We start from the raw sequence: 18,356 nt of genomic DNA on the forward strand, positions 1-18,356 counted from the left end.
TTCTTGTTTCCAGTGTCTTTTGAGTGTTGTGGATCTCTCCAGAATTCTAGATCCTGTGTCTCATCTGACTATACCATATTCTTTTTCAATTTCATCTATTAGCTTGACTTTAATTTTTGACCTCCATATAGTTGATTTGCAAATCCAGTCTTTTTTCCATTCCCTTTCTCCCTCTCTCACTCTCTCTCCTCTGTCCCCGCTTATGTACCTTGCTTTGCATTTTCAATGACCTACTATATATTATGATTTGGATGTCCAACTGATACCTGAAATTAAACATGTATAAAACCATCTTTTCTTCAAAACTTTGTATTATTCCTAAATTCCTTAGTTATATTTAATAGTACCACTATGCTTTTAACTTCTGAGTCAATTTTGCTTTCTCCATAACTCTTCCTTCCATATCTAGTCAATTATAAGTTTCATCAGTTCATGTAAAATTTCTCATATGTCCCTACCTCATTTTCATTACTACCCTTGTTCAGTCTGTCATATAAACCGATGTCAGAGTAATCCCCTAAATATACACATCTGCTTACATCACTTCTCTTCTCAAAAATCTTCAAACAGTTCCCCAGTTCCAAAAGTCCAGGCTCCTTAGTTTTGCATTGAAGTCGTTTTCAGTCTAGCCTTGGAGGCTTATATCACACTACTTCCCTTCATATACCATGCACTTTAGCCAACATGAACTACTCACTATACTAAAAACATGTCCCATGCTTTCTAACATCTGTGTTTTTGCTTATGCAGTTCCCTATATTTACAACATTCTCCTTTTCTTTTGTTAGACTTTAATACTTAGTGTGAATATTGCCTCCTCTAGGAAGCTATTCTTGATCTCTCTAGCAATCTCATTATTTCTCTGCACTTCTCATAGTACTTTGTTTTTCCTTAAAGAACTTATGACCTAATAATAGAAATAAAAGTTACACAAAAGTCATAGTACAAAATACAATATGATAAATGCATAAATCTCCCTCATGCCTAGTACATGGCTTTGAATGTAACAATTGTTTAATTTTTATTTTTGTTTTAGAAAGATGGGAGGAATAAATTAATGAATTAATTCAAATACTTTAACCAGCATTTCAATTTCTTTCACACAAAGAAGGCATTCAATAAATGATTATTGAATTGGATTCAACTATGAAATCTGTATTAAGATTACTTGACTTTTTTTCCCTAAGATCTAAAGATAAACAAACACTGCACTTAGGTGGTTTTTCTCATAATTATTTACCCAATTTAATCTCTAAAATGGCCTTTTTTTTCCCTTTATCTCTATTCAGAAAGTCTGTTTTACCAAAAAAAAAAATCACTGCAAGTAGAGATAAAAAGATTTCCATGTATATTTATTGCATATATTATAGAACTAATTCTCAAATAAATGAAAGAATATATATAGAAGTGTAAATCCTTCCTGTTGACATTTAGAAACCAACAAAGTATCTCCTTACCACTTTGTCTTTGTTGTAAAAGTGCATTTTGACATTTGTATTTTGGCCACCAGATAATTTAAAAATTAATGAAATGGTGTCAATAGAAGAACAAGATAATTTCCTATGATTGTTATCCTGTGTATTACTTTATTATGAATATTTTGTTTTTCCCTAAAACATCTTTTTCCTTTGACATCTAGAGAACTGCATTTGAAAATGTAGTGGAAATAGAACCTTTAAAATATATTATAATCTTCTTTAAACAGAAACTCTCATTAATGTTTCCCATTTTATACCTGGAAAAATTAAGGAACAGAGACTTAAAAGACTACTGCTAATTTGTTGTTTGAATTTGAATAGAAATTTGTTATTGAATAGGGACTTGATATTGTAGCCCCTGACTTGGCAGTCTGCTAACTCTCTCAATCCACTGAACCATAGTAAAAATGGAAGGATCTGGCCCAAATTAGCTCCTGTAGCTATTAGCCTTTGGATGATCTACAACAGTGAAGGTTCTGCAATTACAAGCAATTCATGTCAGATTAGGCCTTTCTCCATCAAACTACCATGAACAGCCACTAGATTTGAGAAATTGGCATCAAGGAGATACCACATACCCTAATGGGAGAAAGGCTCCATTCCAGATAACTTAATGTTAATAAGCCAGAAGCACTTAACTTTAATCAGCCTTAGCTCTGAAGAGAAGACAAGAGCAAATGAATCTTAGGGCCTCATTACAAAGTTAATCTCAAAACACTTTGCCCACAACCATTCACAGACCTTCTAATTTTAGGTAATGAGAATGGAGTGGGCTGTAGAAGGGGTTTATTCTTAAGAAAGAATCTTAGATGCAACTTGAGCATCTATGTAATCAAGGAAGCCTTTGGAATCAAGTGGGGATTGCTTGTTTTTGATTTTGCCTGATGAATAGAAACAGTGTGAAACAGTATATAAGGCATCGGACTTCAAGTCAAGACCTGGATTCATATGTGATTTCAGACATTGTGTAACCCTGAGCAAATCACTGAATCTCTCTATAAATGAGTGCTTGGACATAATGGCCTAAAACAGCCTTTTTAGCTATAATTCTATGATCCACTTTTTTTTTTGCCTACTTTAGACACTGAATCTAGAAACTTCTGGTAATTTGCACAATTCAGAGCCTTGGCCTTAAGTCTGAAGAGCTATATATCAGATTTTTTAATTTCTTCTTAAGTACAGATTTCTATTTTCTGGAGTGATTCCCTGGCAAGTAAGAGTGACTTCAGAAGCATTCTTCATCCAGTAAGGGAATTTTACATTAGCTGTTTTTATCAAAGCAAACATATTTGCAAGATTAGTTTGTTTAGCTGTAGTGTGTTAGGTTGTCAAATATCAAATTAATTTGTTTCATCAGATGTGATGGTAGAGAGCAATATTTGTGCATTTACAATGATTAATTCTTTTTTTATTATTTTTTTCAGTGATCAATTCTTTAAAAGTGTTAAGCATTCAAAATTAATATAACAAACAGAAGTCTCAAAATATATATATAATCAGATAATCTATAATGTCTTGCACATAGGTATTTGACAGAATTTTTTTTTAATGAATAAAAGAATTCAGGTAAACAGCAAGCATTTGAAAAATTTTGTAATTTTCTTCTGGCTTAAAGCTGATAAACGTTATATATTTTGGGGAAGGAATGTTTTTGCATTATATACATCAGAATCTCAAAATCCTCTGAATACATACAGAATACTTATTTTGGCTAGGATGGGAAGTCAAAGGTGAAATCATTTATATTGATATAATTTGAGGCCTAGTTTTTCTCCTTATTTACAACATTCTAAAATTTGTATACCATGTTAGAAGCTTGAGCCTACTTGTTTAAATGAGTTCAGATTCAGTATTGTAGCTCTTAAACTTAGGAAGGATGAAGTGAAAAAAAAGGATAAGAAATGAAATTTAACTTATAGTGTATTTGGAGTATTGAAATACTTTCATGGTTTCTAAATGTAGAATTAAAAAAAAAAACAAAACAAAACAAAAAATAAAAACAAAATCAAGAGATCCAGAATGGATTCTATAAATAATTGATAATATTATTTCAATATTTTCCTTTGGTATCTTCTTACTTTTTAAACAGTACTTAGATGATTCAGGTCCTGAAGAAAATCAGTAGATGTTGTTATTGTTGTTTTCAGAATGTCTTTTTTTTTTTTTTTGTAGGTGCAGAGTCCTTCATGGATGCAGCCTCAACCATATATCTTGCAGCACCCTGTAAGTTTCCCTTTTAATTTCTGTAACATATTCTTGGCTAAACTATTATACATAGGCAATATTGAAATTTTGAAAATATATTTACATAAAATGACAATTAATCATGATCTGTAGTTTGTCCTCCCTCAGCTTGATTTTTTTTTTTTTTAAGAGATGAGTTAGATTAAATTTCTTATTTATAAAAATATAAAAACATGTGAAACCTGTGAGGAAATTGTACTTTATCCTACTTTTTTTTAATTGAGTATTTGAATAGCAAAACTTATTGTGATACATATAAGTTTATACTTATGTATGTTCACTGTTATATTAAATGTAATATCTCTCATTATAATGAATGCTTAAAGCAGTTTTTAAATACTCAGAATAAACCAGCCACATCACTTTTTTTTTTCTATGGTAAATTGCAAATAGTGACAACTTTTTTTTTTTTTTTTTTTTTAAGTAAATGAAAACCATAACTGGAGTGGTTGATATATGGTGGTGTTAGTTTAAGAGTCATTTATTAGATTTGTCCTGATTGCAGCACTCTATATTAAATGAAAGGGTAGCCTGTCATTAGAGAATAATTGAAATGATCAAGAGCACAAATATGGCCTAAGAGACTCGTACAATTTAACAAAGATAGTGCCCAGAGAAGGATGCCCTGAAAGGTGCCTGAGCCTTTGTTGTCTGCAGAAAGTTTTTAAAAGAGCCCATTTTTCAGTTTAGGATTTCCTGGTTCAGCAGCTTTTATCAATCATCCAGCTAAATGGGAAACCAGAACAGGAAATTCCTTCAGCATATCCTGTGTTTCAGAATTATTTCCATTTAAGCTGATCACATGCTTTTTGTTCCTCTACTTTTTTTTTTTTTGAAGTAGGGGAAAAAATATGAGGGAAAAACTGTCCTTAAAGTATTTGTTAAGGTTGCTGTTCCTCTCTCACTCATTACTACAGTTAATACTTTTCATATCTTCACTCATTTTAGAGATAAAAGAAATATGAATATATATGCTCAGATTGGGTCTTAGGAAGATTAAGAAGAAGGTTCATCTCTGAGGAAACATATCCATTTTTCTATCTTATTTATTATTCAAGATCTCCTAAAAGTAATAAAAGTATCAGAAATATGCATTTATATGTACATAGCTAAGGTAGTAGGATGACAAATCTAAAACACTGAAAAGGCAGGGGAGGGATGATTGGAATCTGTCATTTACTGATTGAGCACCAGGCAAAGTGTTCTACAGCCTGTGATCATAATTTGTTCAATACTGTTTATCTGTATATACAAGCAAGCTCTTGTAAAATGTAGAGGAAAAGTTGTTCATTTATAAGCACAAATGTCTTTGTCATCCAAAAGGGTGAGAATATATCTCTTTTGAGTTTTTTTCTTCTGAGTTTAGTGTATCTTGTATATAAGGACTAGTGTCCTTTGAGTAGTAAAGAGAGAGAGTAGGGGTTGATACTTCCTGAACTGGAGAAGAGGGGCTTTTTGTTAGTGTGTGTGCACAAGGTGATTGCTACTGAAAGGCTTCATCCCTTTTGCTTTCAGAGAAAACTAATGAATTTTTGAAATTAAAAATTTTCAAACTACCCCAAACACCTGCATGGTTGTCTTGTCCACTCTCAACAAATTAAAGAGGCTCCTTTGTCTGTTGCAAAAGATATCTAGAGATTCTCACCTATCATTCAGACCTTTTTTTTTTTTTGTTGTTGTTGCTTCTGTCTTTCTCCTTGTCTAGGGTGCTGTGTTAACTCCTTCCATGGACCATACTATGTCACTACAGCCTACGTCAATGATCAGCCCTCTGGCCCAACAGATGAGTCATCTTTCACTAGGCAATACTGGAACAGTAGGTGGAAACTTAATATAATGCTGTGTATAGGCTAATGAGGGCTGGGCCCACAAAGAGAATAATTCCCTGCAGCCTGTATTCCCTTGCCCATTCCCCACTAGATTGTAAGCTCCTTGAGAGCAGGGATCCTGTCCTAGCCCGTCTTTGTATCTCCCACAGCACTTTGCACATAATAGGCACTCAATAAATATTTGTTGACTGAATGAATTGAAGTCAATCCTGGATATTTTTCCTTGACCAAAATATAGAGCCTGTGAATAAATACTTTTACCTTTGCAACCCTGTAGGGGGAAGTAAAGGGAATGCACATTTGCTCCTTATTCTGATCTCATTATCAAAAATGATGACGATGCCCACAAAAGAAAGCTGGAAACTCCTTCACGCCCTCTAAGTTTCTTCTTTTCTAGGAATAGAAGAATCTGAGGGCATAGGATTTTCCGTGGCATCTCCTATCCCCACTCTCTGGGAGGCCTGGTCGGTTCTCTTAATCAGCAAGGATCCAGGACTTGGACAGGCACCAAACAGCTTCCTCAGAGAAGGAAGAAAGAAAGGGAGAGCGCATAGTTTCATGGACATTCACCTTGATGACTCGGCATTAGGCTAGAGTGCAAAGGGAAGGTTAGATTGGAGGATACATTCCATGGAAGAAGAAAAATGTGTATGTGGGAGGCAGGGGGGGGGTCCTTTTTAACTAGAAATAAGATGAAGATAGTTAAAATGTGTGACTAAAGTATCAGCAACCTGGATGGGATATCAAGTTAAGGGGAAAGGGCCCTGGATTTTTCCATTCCCAACTTCAGAGCCAAATAAAAGTAGGATTACAGCTTCTTCTGAAGCATGGGCCACACACACTCCCCTCTGTCCCTCCCATCAGGAACTGATATTGATTTAAAAAATTACTCTTGCTTTTGAGAAAGCATAGCTTGAGAAGCCCAAGAGTTAAAAACAGCTTAGATCCCTGTTCCTCAGAGACCTGTGAGAGAACTGATAAGCCATTTAATTCCTATGTCCCTAAACAATTGAGACTACTAGTGTTTGCCATAGAACTATCCTATGGACCTCCAAAAGCATTGGAAAGGTCATTGGTCCAAGAAAGAATCTCTGCCATTACATACTAGTGAAGCTAAATTACTGAAGGAGTGAAACTTATAATGGGTTTCACAAAAGTGATTTCTGTCAAGAATAGAATTTTAGCTTTTATTTAACAAAGTCTAAAACTTAGGAAACGTACACTTCACCTTTCTACATTACCTTGTAATTTTTAGAAGAGCAAGACTTCAGGAACACTTTTCCCAAACAGGGTACCAAATGCTTTATTTCAAATCTCAGAATGTCCCAGGTACTCCAAATTTCACATTAGATTTCATACCCAAACTTTACTCTTTCTTCCTTTCAGTACATGCCTGCCACAACAGCTATGCAAGGAGCCTATATACCCCAGTATACACATGTTCAGACAACAGCTGTTCCCGTTGAGGTGGGTAATCCCATTAAATGGCCATTATTGTAATGGGTAGTTTTGGAAGTGGGTAAATTAGTAATGATCAAAAGAAAATCTATCACAAGTTAGACTCTGAAAGAGAATTTTATTTAAAATAAATGTGCAGCTAGAGTAGAATTTTCATCTAAGAAATATAATACTCTAACTCATTGATTATTGATGGAATGGCATCTATCTGAATTTCCCAGAAGTGTTTTCAGGAATTATAACACTTTCCACATCTGTTTAAGCCTATGTTTTTTTCTTCTGTAAGCATTACCATATCTGGAGTTTAGAATTTCACCATTAAATATTTCCATTCCTCAGACAATCATCATTAATTGACTTAGACTAAAATGACTCAAAGGAAAAATAAGTTGCAAATTTGAAGATATAGAACTGGGCTCTGTAAAAATACAAAATGAATAAACTACACATCTAACAAGAAAGGAAGTACTTCTATGGCTCAATAACAACTGCTCTTTGGTGTAGGAGAAAAATAAGTGCATCCTTCACCAAGATGGAAACCAAAAAATCTTGGCCAAATAGAATCATCAAAAAAGATACCATCTAATCCAGACTTGCACATTAAACTTACAGCCCCCAAGTCTGCCTTGCTTCCCTTTCATATTCTTTTTCTTTTAAGCATCATAGTAATAACATGAATTAATATAAATTCTCAAATAAATTTTACAACATTCATGGCATTGGGTAAAACAGGCATGGATAACATTAGATCCCCTCTGCCATTAATTTTATCAGTTGCCATAAAATTCACGCTGCCAAATATGGTTAGATGACAGAAGCACTTACCCCCAAAGTTGACTGATTCTATAATGCTTTACACTTCCTATATGCTGATTGGCTTAAACCTGTGGCTAACTCAACTTAATGAATAAAAAAGATAGTATCTTTAACATTTAAATTGTTTTTCCATGCAAGGTGCTAGAAGTTCAAAAGGAAAAATGGAATATAAAGGCTGTCTGTGAAGGACTTTCTTAGTGTTCTTTAGAAAAAAAAATTTAAATCTGTTTACATCTTACTAGAAAAGTACCTGCCTGCCTGTAAGAGCATCACATGAATTTTTTTCAGGGCATATAATAATATATGTAATACATGAAAGTTACATCACTCACGAAAGATTTCTTGCATTAGGCTAAGTGCTTTTAACATTTGGACTCGAACAGGCAAGTCTAGTAGTAATAATAGGATTTCATCTAATACCTGTCTCATATCCAGTCTGCTTTGTTATAGGAGGCAAGTGGTCAGCAACAGGTTGCCGTAGAGACGTCCAGTGATCATTCTCCATATACCTATCAACAAAATAAGTAACTGTGAGGTATGTGGAAAAGTCTGCTATCACTCTAGGACCAAGAATTTTTTTTAAATTCCTTATAGCATCTTTCTCATAATAGAATTGGCCATAATTTAAATTATCCAAACTAATGAAATTTACATGTTTAAATATTATCAAAAATTCTGAAATATTAGAATCTCGGGGTTTTACATATAAACAAATTGATGTATCTCTCTAATAAGAAAAAGAAAAATACTTTTGTTACCTGTGTGACATGTCCAGTGAAAGAAGTTGATAGAAATAGAGTAGGATGTCTTTATATTTTCCTTATGTCATAACTCACATTTTAGTGTTGATACTTCCATGTATAAATTACATATTTGGAGGATATCTCTCTTTCTTTCCAGATATATATATATCTGTATTAAATCAAAGGCTAAGGTAGGAGATCCTCAGTCTGAAAAGTAGTTTCCAACACACTTAAAATCATGCTACTAAATGGAATCTCTGATTTTTTTCAATGTTCTTCTCTTCTTCCATTGGTGAAGGTTACAGAGCTTGTGTCCATTCTCATCCTTTATACTTTGAGCCTTCAATGTCTATCCTTCCACAGATAATTCTTTAAGGACTACAACTCAATGTTGAAAGTCTTTCTCTGATTCTTTTACTGTCATACGAATCAGTGCAGTACTCAAGATTCTCCATCTATTTTCTCCCTCATTTCACATACCCACCTTGCCTTCTTTTATGCTTAAATACATCTCCTTAAAGATGTCCTTTGCCATTTTTCATAGACAAATCATCATGGGTAATTCTGTGGTCTATTTAAACCTATCATGCTTCTCTTTATTACCTTTTGATTTGCTTGCATCTTGATTGATTTAATACAGTGATTCACACTATTCAGCTTTCCTGGTATTATTCCCATATTAAGGAGATGGGATTCAGTGGCATTATTGAAAATACTGAATTTTCCCAGATGTGATCATGCCCAGTCAGTTCTGAGGTCAACCCATTGTTCATCATTAATACTTAATATATACAGATAAATGAATTCATTGTGATGTGATCATAGGCAAACTAGTTTTATATCCACTTAGTTTTGCTAATTTGGATAGGTAGACCAATCTCTTCTATTGCTGTGGATTTCACTGAAAATACTTACTATTAGAGAGTTTGATATGTTTGTACAATGCAGTTAGGAAAATTTGGAGAGAACACTGCCATCAAAAGGAAATCTTTACTTTGAACTCTACTCAAGATATCTGACACTCATGAATACCTCAGGATAATATATAAGTTTTAAGGTGTTGTATAATTTTAGCTTCTACATGGGAGACACCTTATTTGAGGCAAGCCTTCAGAGCTAATTGTTTAAACAACAACAGTAACATATACTGTTACCTTCCCAGTAATTATGTAATTATAAAGATATGTTTCTCTGTAGCAAATTATCTAGAAAAGCCTGTGTGTTGTTTCCTTCTCATCCTAATGACATCATTGATATTTACTCTTATTAAGTTTTTTTTTTTTTTTTTTTTCAGAAATAAGAAAACGAGTAGTCATTGCTGATATTTTGTGTGGGTGTGGGTGTAAAAATATCATCATCTCTGCTCTTTTCTTCTGCAGTTTTCTCTTCTTTGAAATATCTTGAAACACAATCCCTACTTTTAAATTGCTTCTTAAATTAGATTTCTTCCATATGTATATGGTCAAGTCCAATCACTTTGGCTAACTTCATTTCTTTAGTGCCATGGCATCTTCTTATTAGTATGTATCAAGAAGTAAGTCCAAGTAGGTCTACACTCATTATCAATTAAAATAGATCAATATAAAAAACTATCAGGTGTATTCCATTTGGAACCCCTCTTCCTACAGTTTTCAGAATGATCTAGGCAGCTAGATCATACAGTGGATGGAGTGCTAAACTTGGAGTTTGTATGTTGTTCTAGACATTACTACCTATATGTCTCTGGACAAATTGTTTAACTTTTATTTACCTCGGTTTACTAATTTGTAAAATGAGTATAACAATAGCACCTTCTTCAAAGAATTGTTGTAGGGATCGAATGAGATATTTGTAAGTACTTTGCAAGTCTCAGACCATTAAATAAATACTGGTTATTATCATCATCATCATCATTGTCATCATTCTTAGCTAAATTTCTTACCAAGGTCTCTAGTAGCTCTTTTTAATGTCAGGTGTATTTGGTTTTAGAAATAATACCATATATCATCTGCCACCATCATCTTCCTTCCTCATCTTTGCTCACAAATTTTTCCTCTAAGCCATGGTGTTTTATCTCTCTTATCTAGCAGATTGAATGTTTGCTGATAAAAGATATCTTTTAGCTTTAGGAGCAATTAAACTGCACTAAGAAATGATGACACAATTTCTTTGTCTTATCCCTTTCCTTTTCTTCTCCAAGAGTCAATAGCTGGTCTAAACAACAAATTTAGATTCTTTTATACATGCTACTTTCCTTTTATTTTTTTAAAATAAACTTTCTTTTTATTTTATAGATATTTTAATCTTTAAAACATTTTTAACTAACTGAAATTTACCTTCTCTCCCTTCTATCTCCTCCCCAAATCAAAAAGAAAGGAAATCAAAGCCCTTGTGACAAACAGATACATATTACCACCTTTACAATGTTCTCTTTCTCTCTAGATAGATAGATATATGCATATAGTTTATATATAGATATATTTACACACATACAAAATAATTTTTATATTTATACACTTTTTCTGGTGCTGGTTTTTATTTTCTCTCTGATCTACCAGATTCTAACAAGCTCTGAAGGCTTCACCAGTTTTAATTGTTTAACTGCCTATTGAGACAAAATCAGTTGTATCTGTTCTTACCATGATCAGTGTTCACCTCATTAAATCCGTCTCTACTATCTTCTTTGAGAAACATTATATCATGAACTAGCATGGGGCTAGTGAGTTTTGTTTCTTGTTCCATTGCCATATATACCAACAAGATCTTTGTTGCTTTCCAAGGTATTCAGACAGTTCAATCATTTGATACTACATTATATGTCTTCTTAGTTCAGAGCATCTTACCAAGTTCTTCAAGGAATCTTGCCCTCTCTTCATTCTCTAATAATGATAGTCACATAAGTAAAAGTTATTTTTATACTCAATGGTTTGATTAAATCCTTAATAAGAATTTAGATAAGTATGACTTGAAATATTTCATATCATTTTTGGACCTACAGTTAAACCAATTATTTTAGGACCTTTAGAGAGCCTTTAATTTAGCCCCAATTTCTTTGTCTTCTGCTTTTATCAGTGGTACCATTATGGTTGTGTTTAGTTCCTCTGCTTGTTCGTCATTAGAAAAAGATCTTAAATTAAGAGTACCATTCATGAAATAAACAACATGATGTAGTAAAGAAATGGCCTCAGAGCCAAATTAGACCTGAGTTTAAGTTGTCTCCTATTATATGAACCTGGGCAGATTACTTAACTTCTTAGTGCCGTAGGTAGTAACATATTAAAATTTTAAGTTGAAAAGAAGGTGGCAACCTATATTACTAAAAGGGGTTTTCTCACCACTGATTAGTACATTGATTAGTTAGTGAAATCATAGCTACATTCCCTATCTGTATAGATAAGGAAAATTGTTTTTTAATGATAAAATAGTTATTTTATTGTTAGTACCTTCTTCCCATTTCTATCCAATCTGCATTAGCCTTTGTAGTCTATAACAGACTTCGAGTTATTTTTTATGTGTCTATTTGATGGTTGCTATCACCAAAAATACTCATTTTCTGTTAGTAAACTATTTGAATACCATAGCCTGATCTCTGAGAGCAGACATATATACTCAGTCTTAATAAATAAACATTTGTTAAGCACTTATTTTATAACACTATTAGCCTTGAACTTGAAACTTTTTTTAATTGATAGAATTTGCTAGGTTCTATACTCTGATCTTCAAAACCACAGGGCCACCTGTTTAACACAATGAAACATCAAATTAAAATAATAGATTTATTTCAAATAAATTCTTCAGGAAGAAGTCAGGGATGATGATCAAATAAAAGTTTAATTTGAACCCATGTGAATCTGTGTGCATCACACTATTTAGACTGCCATACATCTAACCCCTCTCTTATCTTATTACTTGTGGGTAAGGGAGAGTCATTCATTACTACTCTATCAATAATTTCTATTTCATATAACATGTACAACTCAAGTTTCACATATAACACAAGAAATCCCTCAACTATTTCATGGATTTGTGGAATTGACTGACAAGAACTGTCACACATATTCTTTACTGCGATAGTAATCGATACATCAAATGTATAATAATTTTTAAAATGTTATGTTGCAAACTTAACCACATCCTGACAAGAAGTTAATATAAATAGCCTTGGGTAAGACCTTAAAGGTTGTATATCCCAAAATGAATCTAGTCAGGTAGCTTCTGATTATAGGATCATAGATCACTTTCTAAAATTGATAATTTGCATTTGGGGACTTAATTCTATGTGGTATTTTACTTTTCAGCATAATGGGTTATAATAAAATATAAGCTATGTGGAGGACCTGACACATCAGTTTTTACTTGCACTGGCTTTTGTATTTTCATTATGTTACACTTGATCTCTAAAGCCTTTTATGAGTGTTTCATTTTTGGGGAGAGGGGAAAAATATTCCTAACTAGTCCAGGATTTTTAATAAGAGATATCAGAGGCAACACATGATCTAGTGATGTATCCTTAACTCAGGAATTGTTTTTCCTCTGTTCAGTTGAGCCCCCATGCCTGAAATGCATGACTTTTCCCAAAGCTGTGTTTTTTAAAATGAGAAACAGGTTAAACACTTGGTTTTATATTTTATCAAGCCTACAAAGCAATTCTCCTTTTTCTTTCTTTGACTTTTCTCTTCCAGATGTATAGAGGAGTGTCCTTACCTGAAGAAGGGTGTGAAGGCTGAAACAATCATGGATTTTTCTGATCAATTGTGCTTTAGAAATTATTGACAGTTTTGCACAGGTTCTTGAAAACATTATTTATAATGAAATCAACTAAAACTATTTTTGCTATAAGTTCTATAAGGTGCATAAAAAATCCTTAAATTCATCTAGTAGCTGTTCCCCTGAACAGGTTTATTTTAGTAATAAAAAAAAAAAAAAAAAAAAAAAAAAAAAAAAAAGTTTTTATCAAGTGTTATGATGCAAAAAAAAAAAAAAAAAAAAAGAAAAAGAAAAAAAAGAAAAAAAAAAAACAATTTTCTGGGAATGCACAAAGACCACGAAGACTCCTTCATGTGCATGACCAAATTTTTGTGTTTCGTTCATTTTGTGTTTTATTTCTTTTTTGTTTTTTTTATTGTATGAAATGGGTTTTCTGAAGTTTAAAGTAGTCAAACATCACAACTGATGTTCTGTGCTTGCAGTGTGGATGTTGCTGTAGTGCCGTGTGTTGCAGTCACAGTGTCCGTTTTCTTAGTTCTCTGTTTTTCTTTGAACGTAGTGTGTGAAGTGTCTTATCTTTTTCTATCAATTCCAATTTGCCTTAAATCTTTCAATGCTGTAGCTGTTTCAGTAAAAGTTAGTCCAAACTAATGATGTAGAATGCTTTGACCAAATGAGCTGGTCTATTATGCCTTGTAAAACAGCAGCATAGGGCTTTTAAAAGGTAGTCAATAAAAGTTGCTGAAAATTTGGCTTTTTTTAAATGTGTAGTAGGTGTTTTTAATGATTTTTCACATAACGTGTAAGGTAGTGAAATGCAAGAGGGGGGAAAAATGTTTTGTGTGAAACACATTTTCTGACTAGGGAAATTTTAATAGGATAAATTGTTTGTAAGGCCTTATGCCAACAGTTCCCTCTGGTAGTTTGACTGATTTAGGAAATCTGCTGTATGATGCAATGTAAATCTTTTTTGCCTTTTTTTTCAGAAAAGAGAAAAAAAACCTAACTTGATGTTCTAGTTTTAGTGTAGGTAGAAGAGAGGGAGTGGGGGTGGGGCGGGTAGGGAATCACGGAATGTTTTGTCCTTTCTTTCTACTAATGATAGTGCTTTAGAATAAGGGTGATGCCTGAGATCGAGCAAACCGAAAATGTTGCTATCACAGCAAAATGGCAAAAGCTAAAAGTAAAGGATTTATTTTCAAACATGAGCTGAGATGTGAGTAGGAACATAAATGATTGGATACTAGCTCTCTATATTAGGTAAATTTAAAAATAAAATGACTTGGCACTTTTAAAGGTAACTTTACCAAAGACCAAAGAGCCAGTAACCAATAACTCTGATTTGTCTCAGCATTACATCTTCTGTACTCTTTATTTTTGCCGGACCAGTTTGCGGTTAGGAGAATGTGCCTTTTTTGTACATTTACATTTAGGTTTTATAATTTTAATTGATGTATGGACACAAAAAGCATGAAGGAAGACTTGGATCCAAGCAGTGCCACGCTTTACATCATCACTACAAGTGTTAAGTGTAAAGGAAACCAATTTTGAAACTATGAAATTCCTGATTCATATAAATACACAGTTATTTCTACTTTACATATTAGATAAGTCACTGTTATGAAAGCTGTTTTTTATTACAATTACATACATTTAAAACAAACTGATAAATTAAGTTGTCTTCCAAAACTGTGTACTTGTCTGGTCAGCTGTGTATGATCAGTTATCTACCTCAAAGTTTATTTCCTTTTGTACTGGGACAGGTTGCTGGCCCTCCCTGTTTCCACAGACCAAATCCTCCTAGCTCAGGAGCTAGGACTAAGCAGTTATTTCTTTCAAGTATTTTTTAGTTTTTAAATTTTATTCGTGTATTTGAGTATAGATGTCGGTGACATTTCATAGTTTCAAAAGTAATTGCTGCTCTGAGAAGTATAGATTCTAGTGAATTACATAGTCATAAGAGAAATGTGTTTTTTTTTTTTTGTTTTGTTTTGTTTTTTGGGGTTTTTTGTTTTTGTTTTTTAAGTTGTGGTATTATTGGTTCTATGCTCCCTGGAATATTACTGCTTTGTAAAAGTCCAGACTTCCTGCAGCACCTTCCTTCCTTCCCTATATCTAGTATGTTTGCAAACCTGGATCTCTCACTACTTGATACTTTTGCATTAGTTAAGGCAGAAAAAAACATTAGATAGCTCTGTTGGAGGAAGGGAAGATCTGCTGCTAGGGGTGTCTGAACTAAGTGCCATACTCGTCTGGGTAAGATTTGGGAAACATAACCTCTGTACATAAAGAAATAATCAGTTAAACATCACATAGTAGACAGCCATTAAATTATAAAAAAAAATTAATTTATGAAGAAAGACCTTTTGTACAGATTGAAAAAAAAGATTTTCATAGAGATATCTATATGATCAAGAGAGTTAATTTTTTATTTTTGTTTTACTAGTGCCACAAACTTGCCAGTGGTAACTTATTTGTCCGGTTCAAGATAACTCTGTAGTTTTGTTTCCTAGGACTTGTTGTTAAATGCCAAAAGACATTTTTGAATTGTAAATTTGATTAGATTGTCAGCTTTTTCTGTTTAATTTCTTTTGAAAAACTTTTGAATAAAAAAGATCTGAAAATGTTTGTCTTTTTTTTTTTCTCTCTCTCTAGTGTTTTAAAGAAGATAATTAAATGTACCTCTACTTTATTTCCTTGAAGATCTTTTCAAGAATAGGATTGGTTTTAAAATGAATTGAATTTTATAGGGCTTGATTTAAGCACAAAAACATTTTCTTTGATAAGTTAATCATATTAATTTGCAAATAATTTCACAGCCCAGAAAAAGAAATTCCAGTTTCTTAACCAAGATGCAGAGTGAGACCGTGTCACCCAAATAATTTATCAATGCAAGAAAAGTATCAGTCATAGCCTAACATGAGTCAGTCATGATAGATACACCAAATTTTGTATGAACTACATATTAGGGAAGGAAACTAGAAATGTTGTCACTTCCTGCTTGCTACCTGAGCTGAGTTATGCGTTGTAAATTAGCCCATTCATCCTTTTTATAGAAAATTGGATAACTGATATCTCCTTTTTATCATCATATGGCAAGCTCTCAATTATCAAAGGACAAAAATCTAAGACCTACATTTTTTTTTTCTTATTGCCTTTTAGCAATATTGTTGCTTGTTTATGTCTTTACTCTGTACACATGAAGTTTTAGCCACTGATGTTAGCTAAAATCTCATTGGTAAGAAAGACATTAGATTATCTAGAGATCCATGTTATCTATTCTGTCTAATCCTCCCCTGTTTTGATTGACTTCTGTTGTACCAATGTTCTCGTTGCCTTCACAGGCCTATTTGTTTATGAAATTTGAACAAAGATAATCATTTATTTCTATATTCAGTTCATTTCTCATAATAAAGAATTATTCATTCTTACATGTTTTCAAAGAACAACTTAAAGAACTTTTTTCCCATTATTTTACTTAGGAACTGATCCTTCAAGGTTGAGTTGATTCAGAAAAAAAAGTAATAGTGTGGGGGATAGGAGATGAAATAAATAATACAGAAGTAGATGAAATATTTCAGCAAAGTTGCCTAGTATTAATTTTCAACTTCCCAAGAGTTGTATTTAGATCACTGAGATTGGGTTAAAAGGGCATTTATTAACCATTTTACTATGTGTGCTAGACACAATGTGCATGGAGAGAGCAAGGAAGAGAGGAATGTGACAAAAGTGAGGAATACATTTGGGTTGATAGAGATGGAGGAATTTTCACTTCAGTATTCCCCATAATGAGAATTTTGTATGAAGCCTCTGATAAGTTCATTAATTGAGGCTCAAAGCATTTCTTTGCTATAGCCAAAAGTCTAGTAAAAAATGGCTTTCAGCATCCTCTGAAGAATTAATTACACTGGCACAAGACAAATGAATGGTCTCCTTAGTAGCAAATGACTACTTAAAATAACCAGCTACATAAACCTGAAGAGTCACTAGCCCCTTGTACTTAAAATATTTATCCTGTTTCTAAAAGGCTATGATTAAATAACTCATGTATCTACTATACTACATTAGTGCAGGTCTCAGAATATATGTTTGATATCATTTAAATTCTGCATGCAAGCTGCAGACTTTCTCCATGGTAAGGTACTTAAATTTCCAAACCTATGCACAACTTAAACATTGAACATTGAAAAAGCCTCCCATTAGTATTTTCATAAATAACAAAGTGGTTTTATTAGCCAACAGTGATTTGCCCTTATTCATAATTAATCTAATATTTAGCAGGAAAAACATTCCATAATTGTAAACAATGAAAAATACAACTTGAGATTTCAGTTTGATTTGGGGTTTCTTTCTTCCTAAATCAATTTGAGTATATGATACTAGTACTATCATTTATTTATAAATTCTCTAAATGAGTAATAACATGGAATAATGGAAAGAGTATAAAGAGGACAAAGGAAGTTTAGTTTACTAAAATGTTTTTTGGATTCTGAATGTTTCTTCCCTTGAATCTGGTTCACATACCTAATTATCCTGAGAGCTAAGAAAATTCAGATCTAGCTCTTCAGAAGCACATCTTTGGGGCTCCTCTGAGGTATGCTATTATGTGGTTCAACAGTTTTGGTATAGTATAGCAGCTCTGAAAGATCACTTGTATTACTTTTTTAGATAATTGAAAACAGTAGGGACAGCTAAGTGGTACAGTGGATAGAGTACCAACCCTGAAGTCAAGAGGACCTGAGTTCAAATCTGACCTCAAACACTTAACACTTCCTAGCTATGTGACATTGGGCAAGTCACTTAATGCCAATTGCCTCAGTAAAAGAAAAAGAAAACAATAATATGAGCCTCAAAACATAGTGAATAATAAGTTTATGTTACTGCCACCCATCCTCCCTTAAAAACTATGTATATGTACTGGTTTTGTACATAAAGTGCTAAGCCTGGAGTCAGGAGAACTTAAATTCAAATCCAGCCTCAAATACTTGCTAGCTGTATGATTCTGGGCAAGTCACTTAAACTGTGTGCCTTAATCTATCCAATGCAGCTAAAGCGGTAATAAGGGGAAATTTTATATCTTTAGAAGCTTATTTGAACAAAAT

The 18,356-nt window shown here is 33.0% G+C and overlaps 1 protein-coding gene and 1 long non-coding RNA gene across 8 annotated transcripts in view; one reads left to right on the forward strand and one right to left on the reverse strand.

Moving 5' to 3' along the window:
• The window catches only part of LOC141562942 (uncharacterized), a 177,434-nt gene extending 169,100 nt beyond the window's left edge, over positions 1–8,334 (reverse strand). The window contains exon 1 of the long non-coding RNA XR_012488287.1: positions 8,246–8,334. This is a non-coding gene — a long non-coding RNA (uncharacterized LOC141562942). The remainder of the gene's footprint in view (positions 1–8,245) is intronic.
• RBMS1 (RNA binding motif single stranded interacting protein 1) overlaps positions 1–14,018 on the forward strand; it is a 232,629-nt gene extending 218,611 nt beyond the window's left edge. For 6 of the 7 annotated variants that reach the window (XM_074303311.1, XM_074303312.1, XM_074303315.1 and 3 more), the window contains exons 10-14: positions 3,651–3,701; positions 5,428–5,538; positions 6,938–7,018; positions 8,276–8,360; positions 13,230–14,018. In XM_074303311.1, the coding sequence (XP_074159412.1) occupies positions 3,651–3,701; positions 5,428–5,538; positions 6,938–7,018; positions 8,276–8,353 (321 nt within the window). In that variant the 3' untranslated portion in view covers positions 8,354–8,360; positions 13,230–14,018. Of the gene's footprint in view, positions 1–3,650; positions 3,702–5,427; positions 5,745–6,937; positions 7,019–8,275; positions 8,361–13,229 lie in introns of those variants that run through there. The other variant, XM_074303314.1, reaches the window with a different exon arrangement.
• Positions 14,019–18,356: the final 4,338 nt, after the last annotated feature.

This window comes from Sminthopsis crassicaudata, chromosome 3, assembly GCF_048593235.1.
Source record: "Sminthopsis crassicaudata isolate SCR6 chromosome 3, ASM4859323v1, whole genome shotgun sequence".
Classification (NCBI taxonomy): Eukaryota; Metazoa; Chordata; class Mammalia; order Dasyuromorphia; family Dasyuridae; genus Sminthopsis; species Sminthopsis crassicaudata.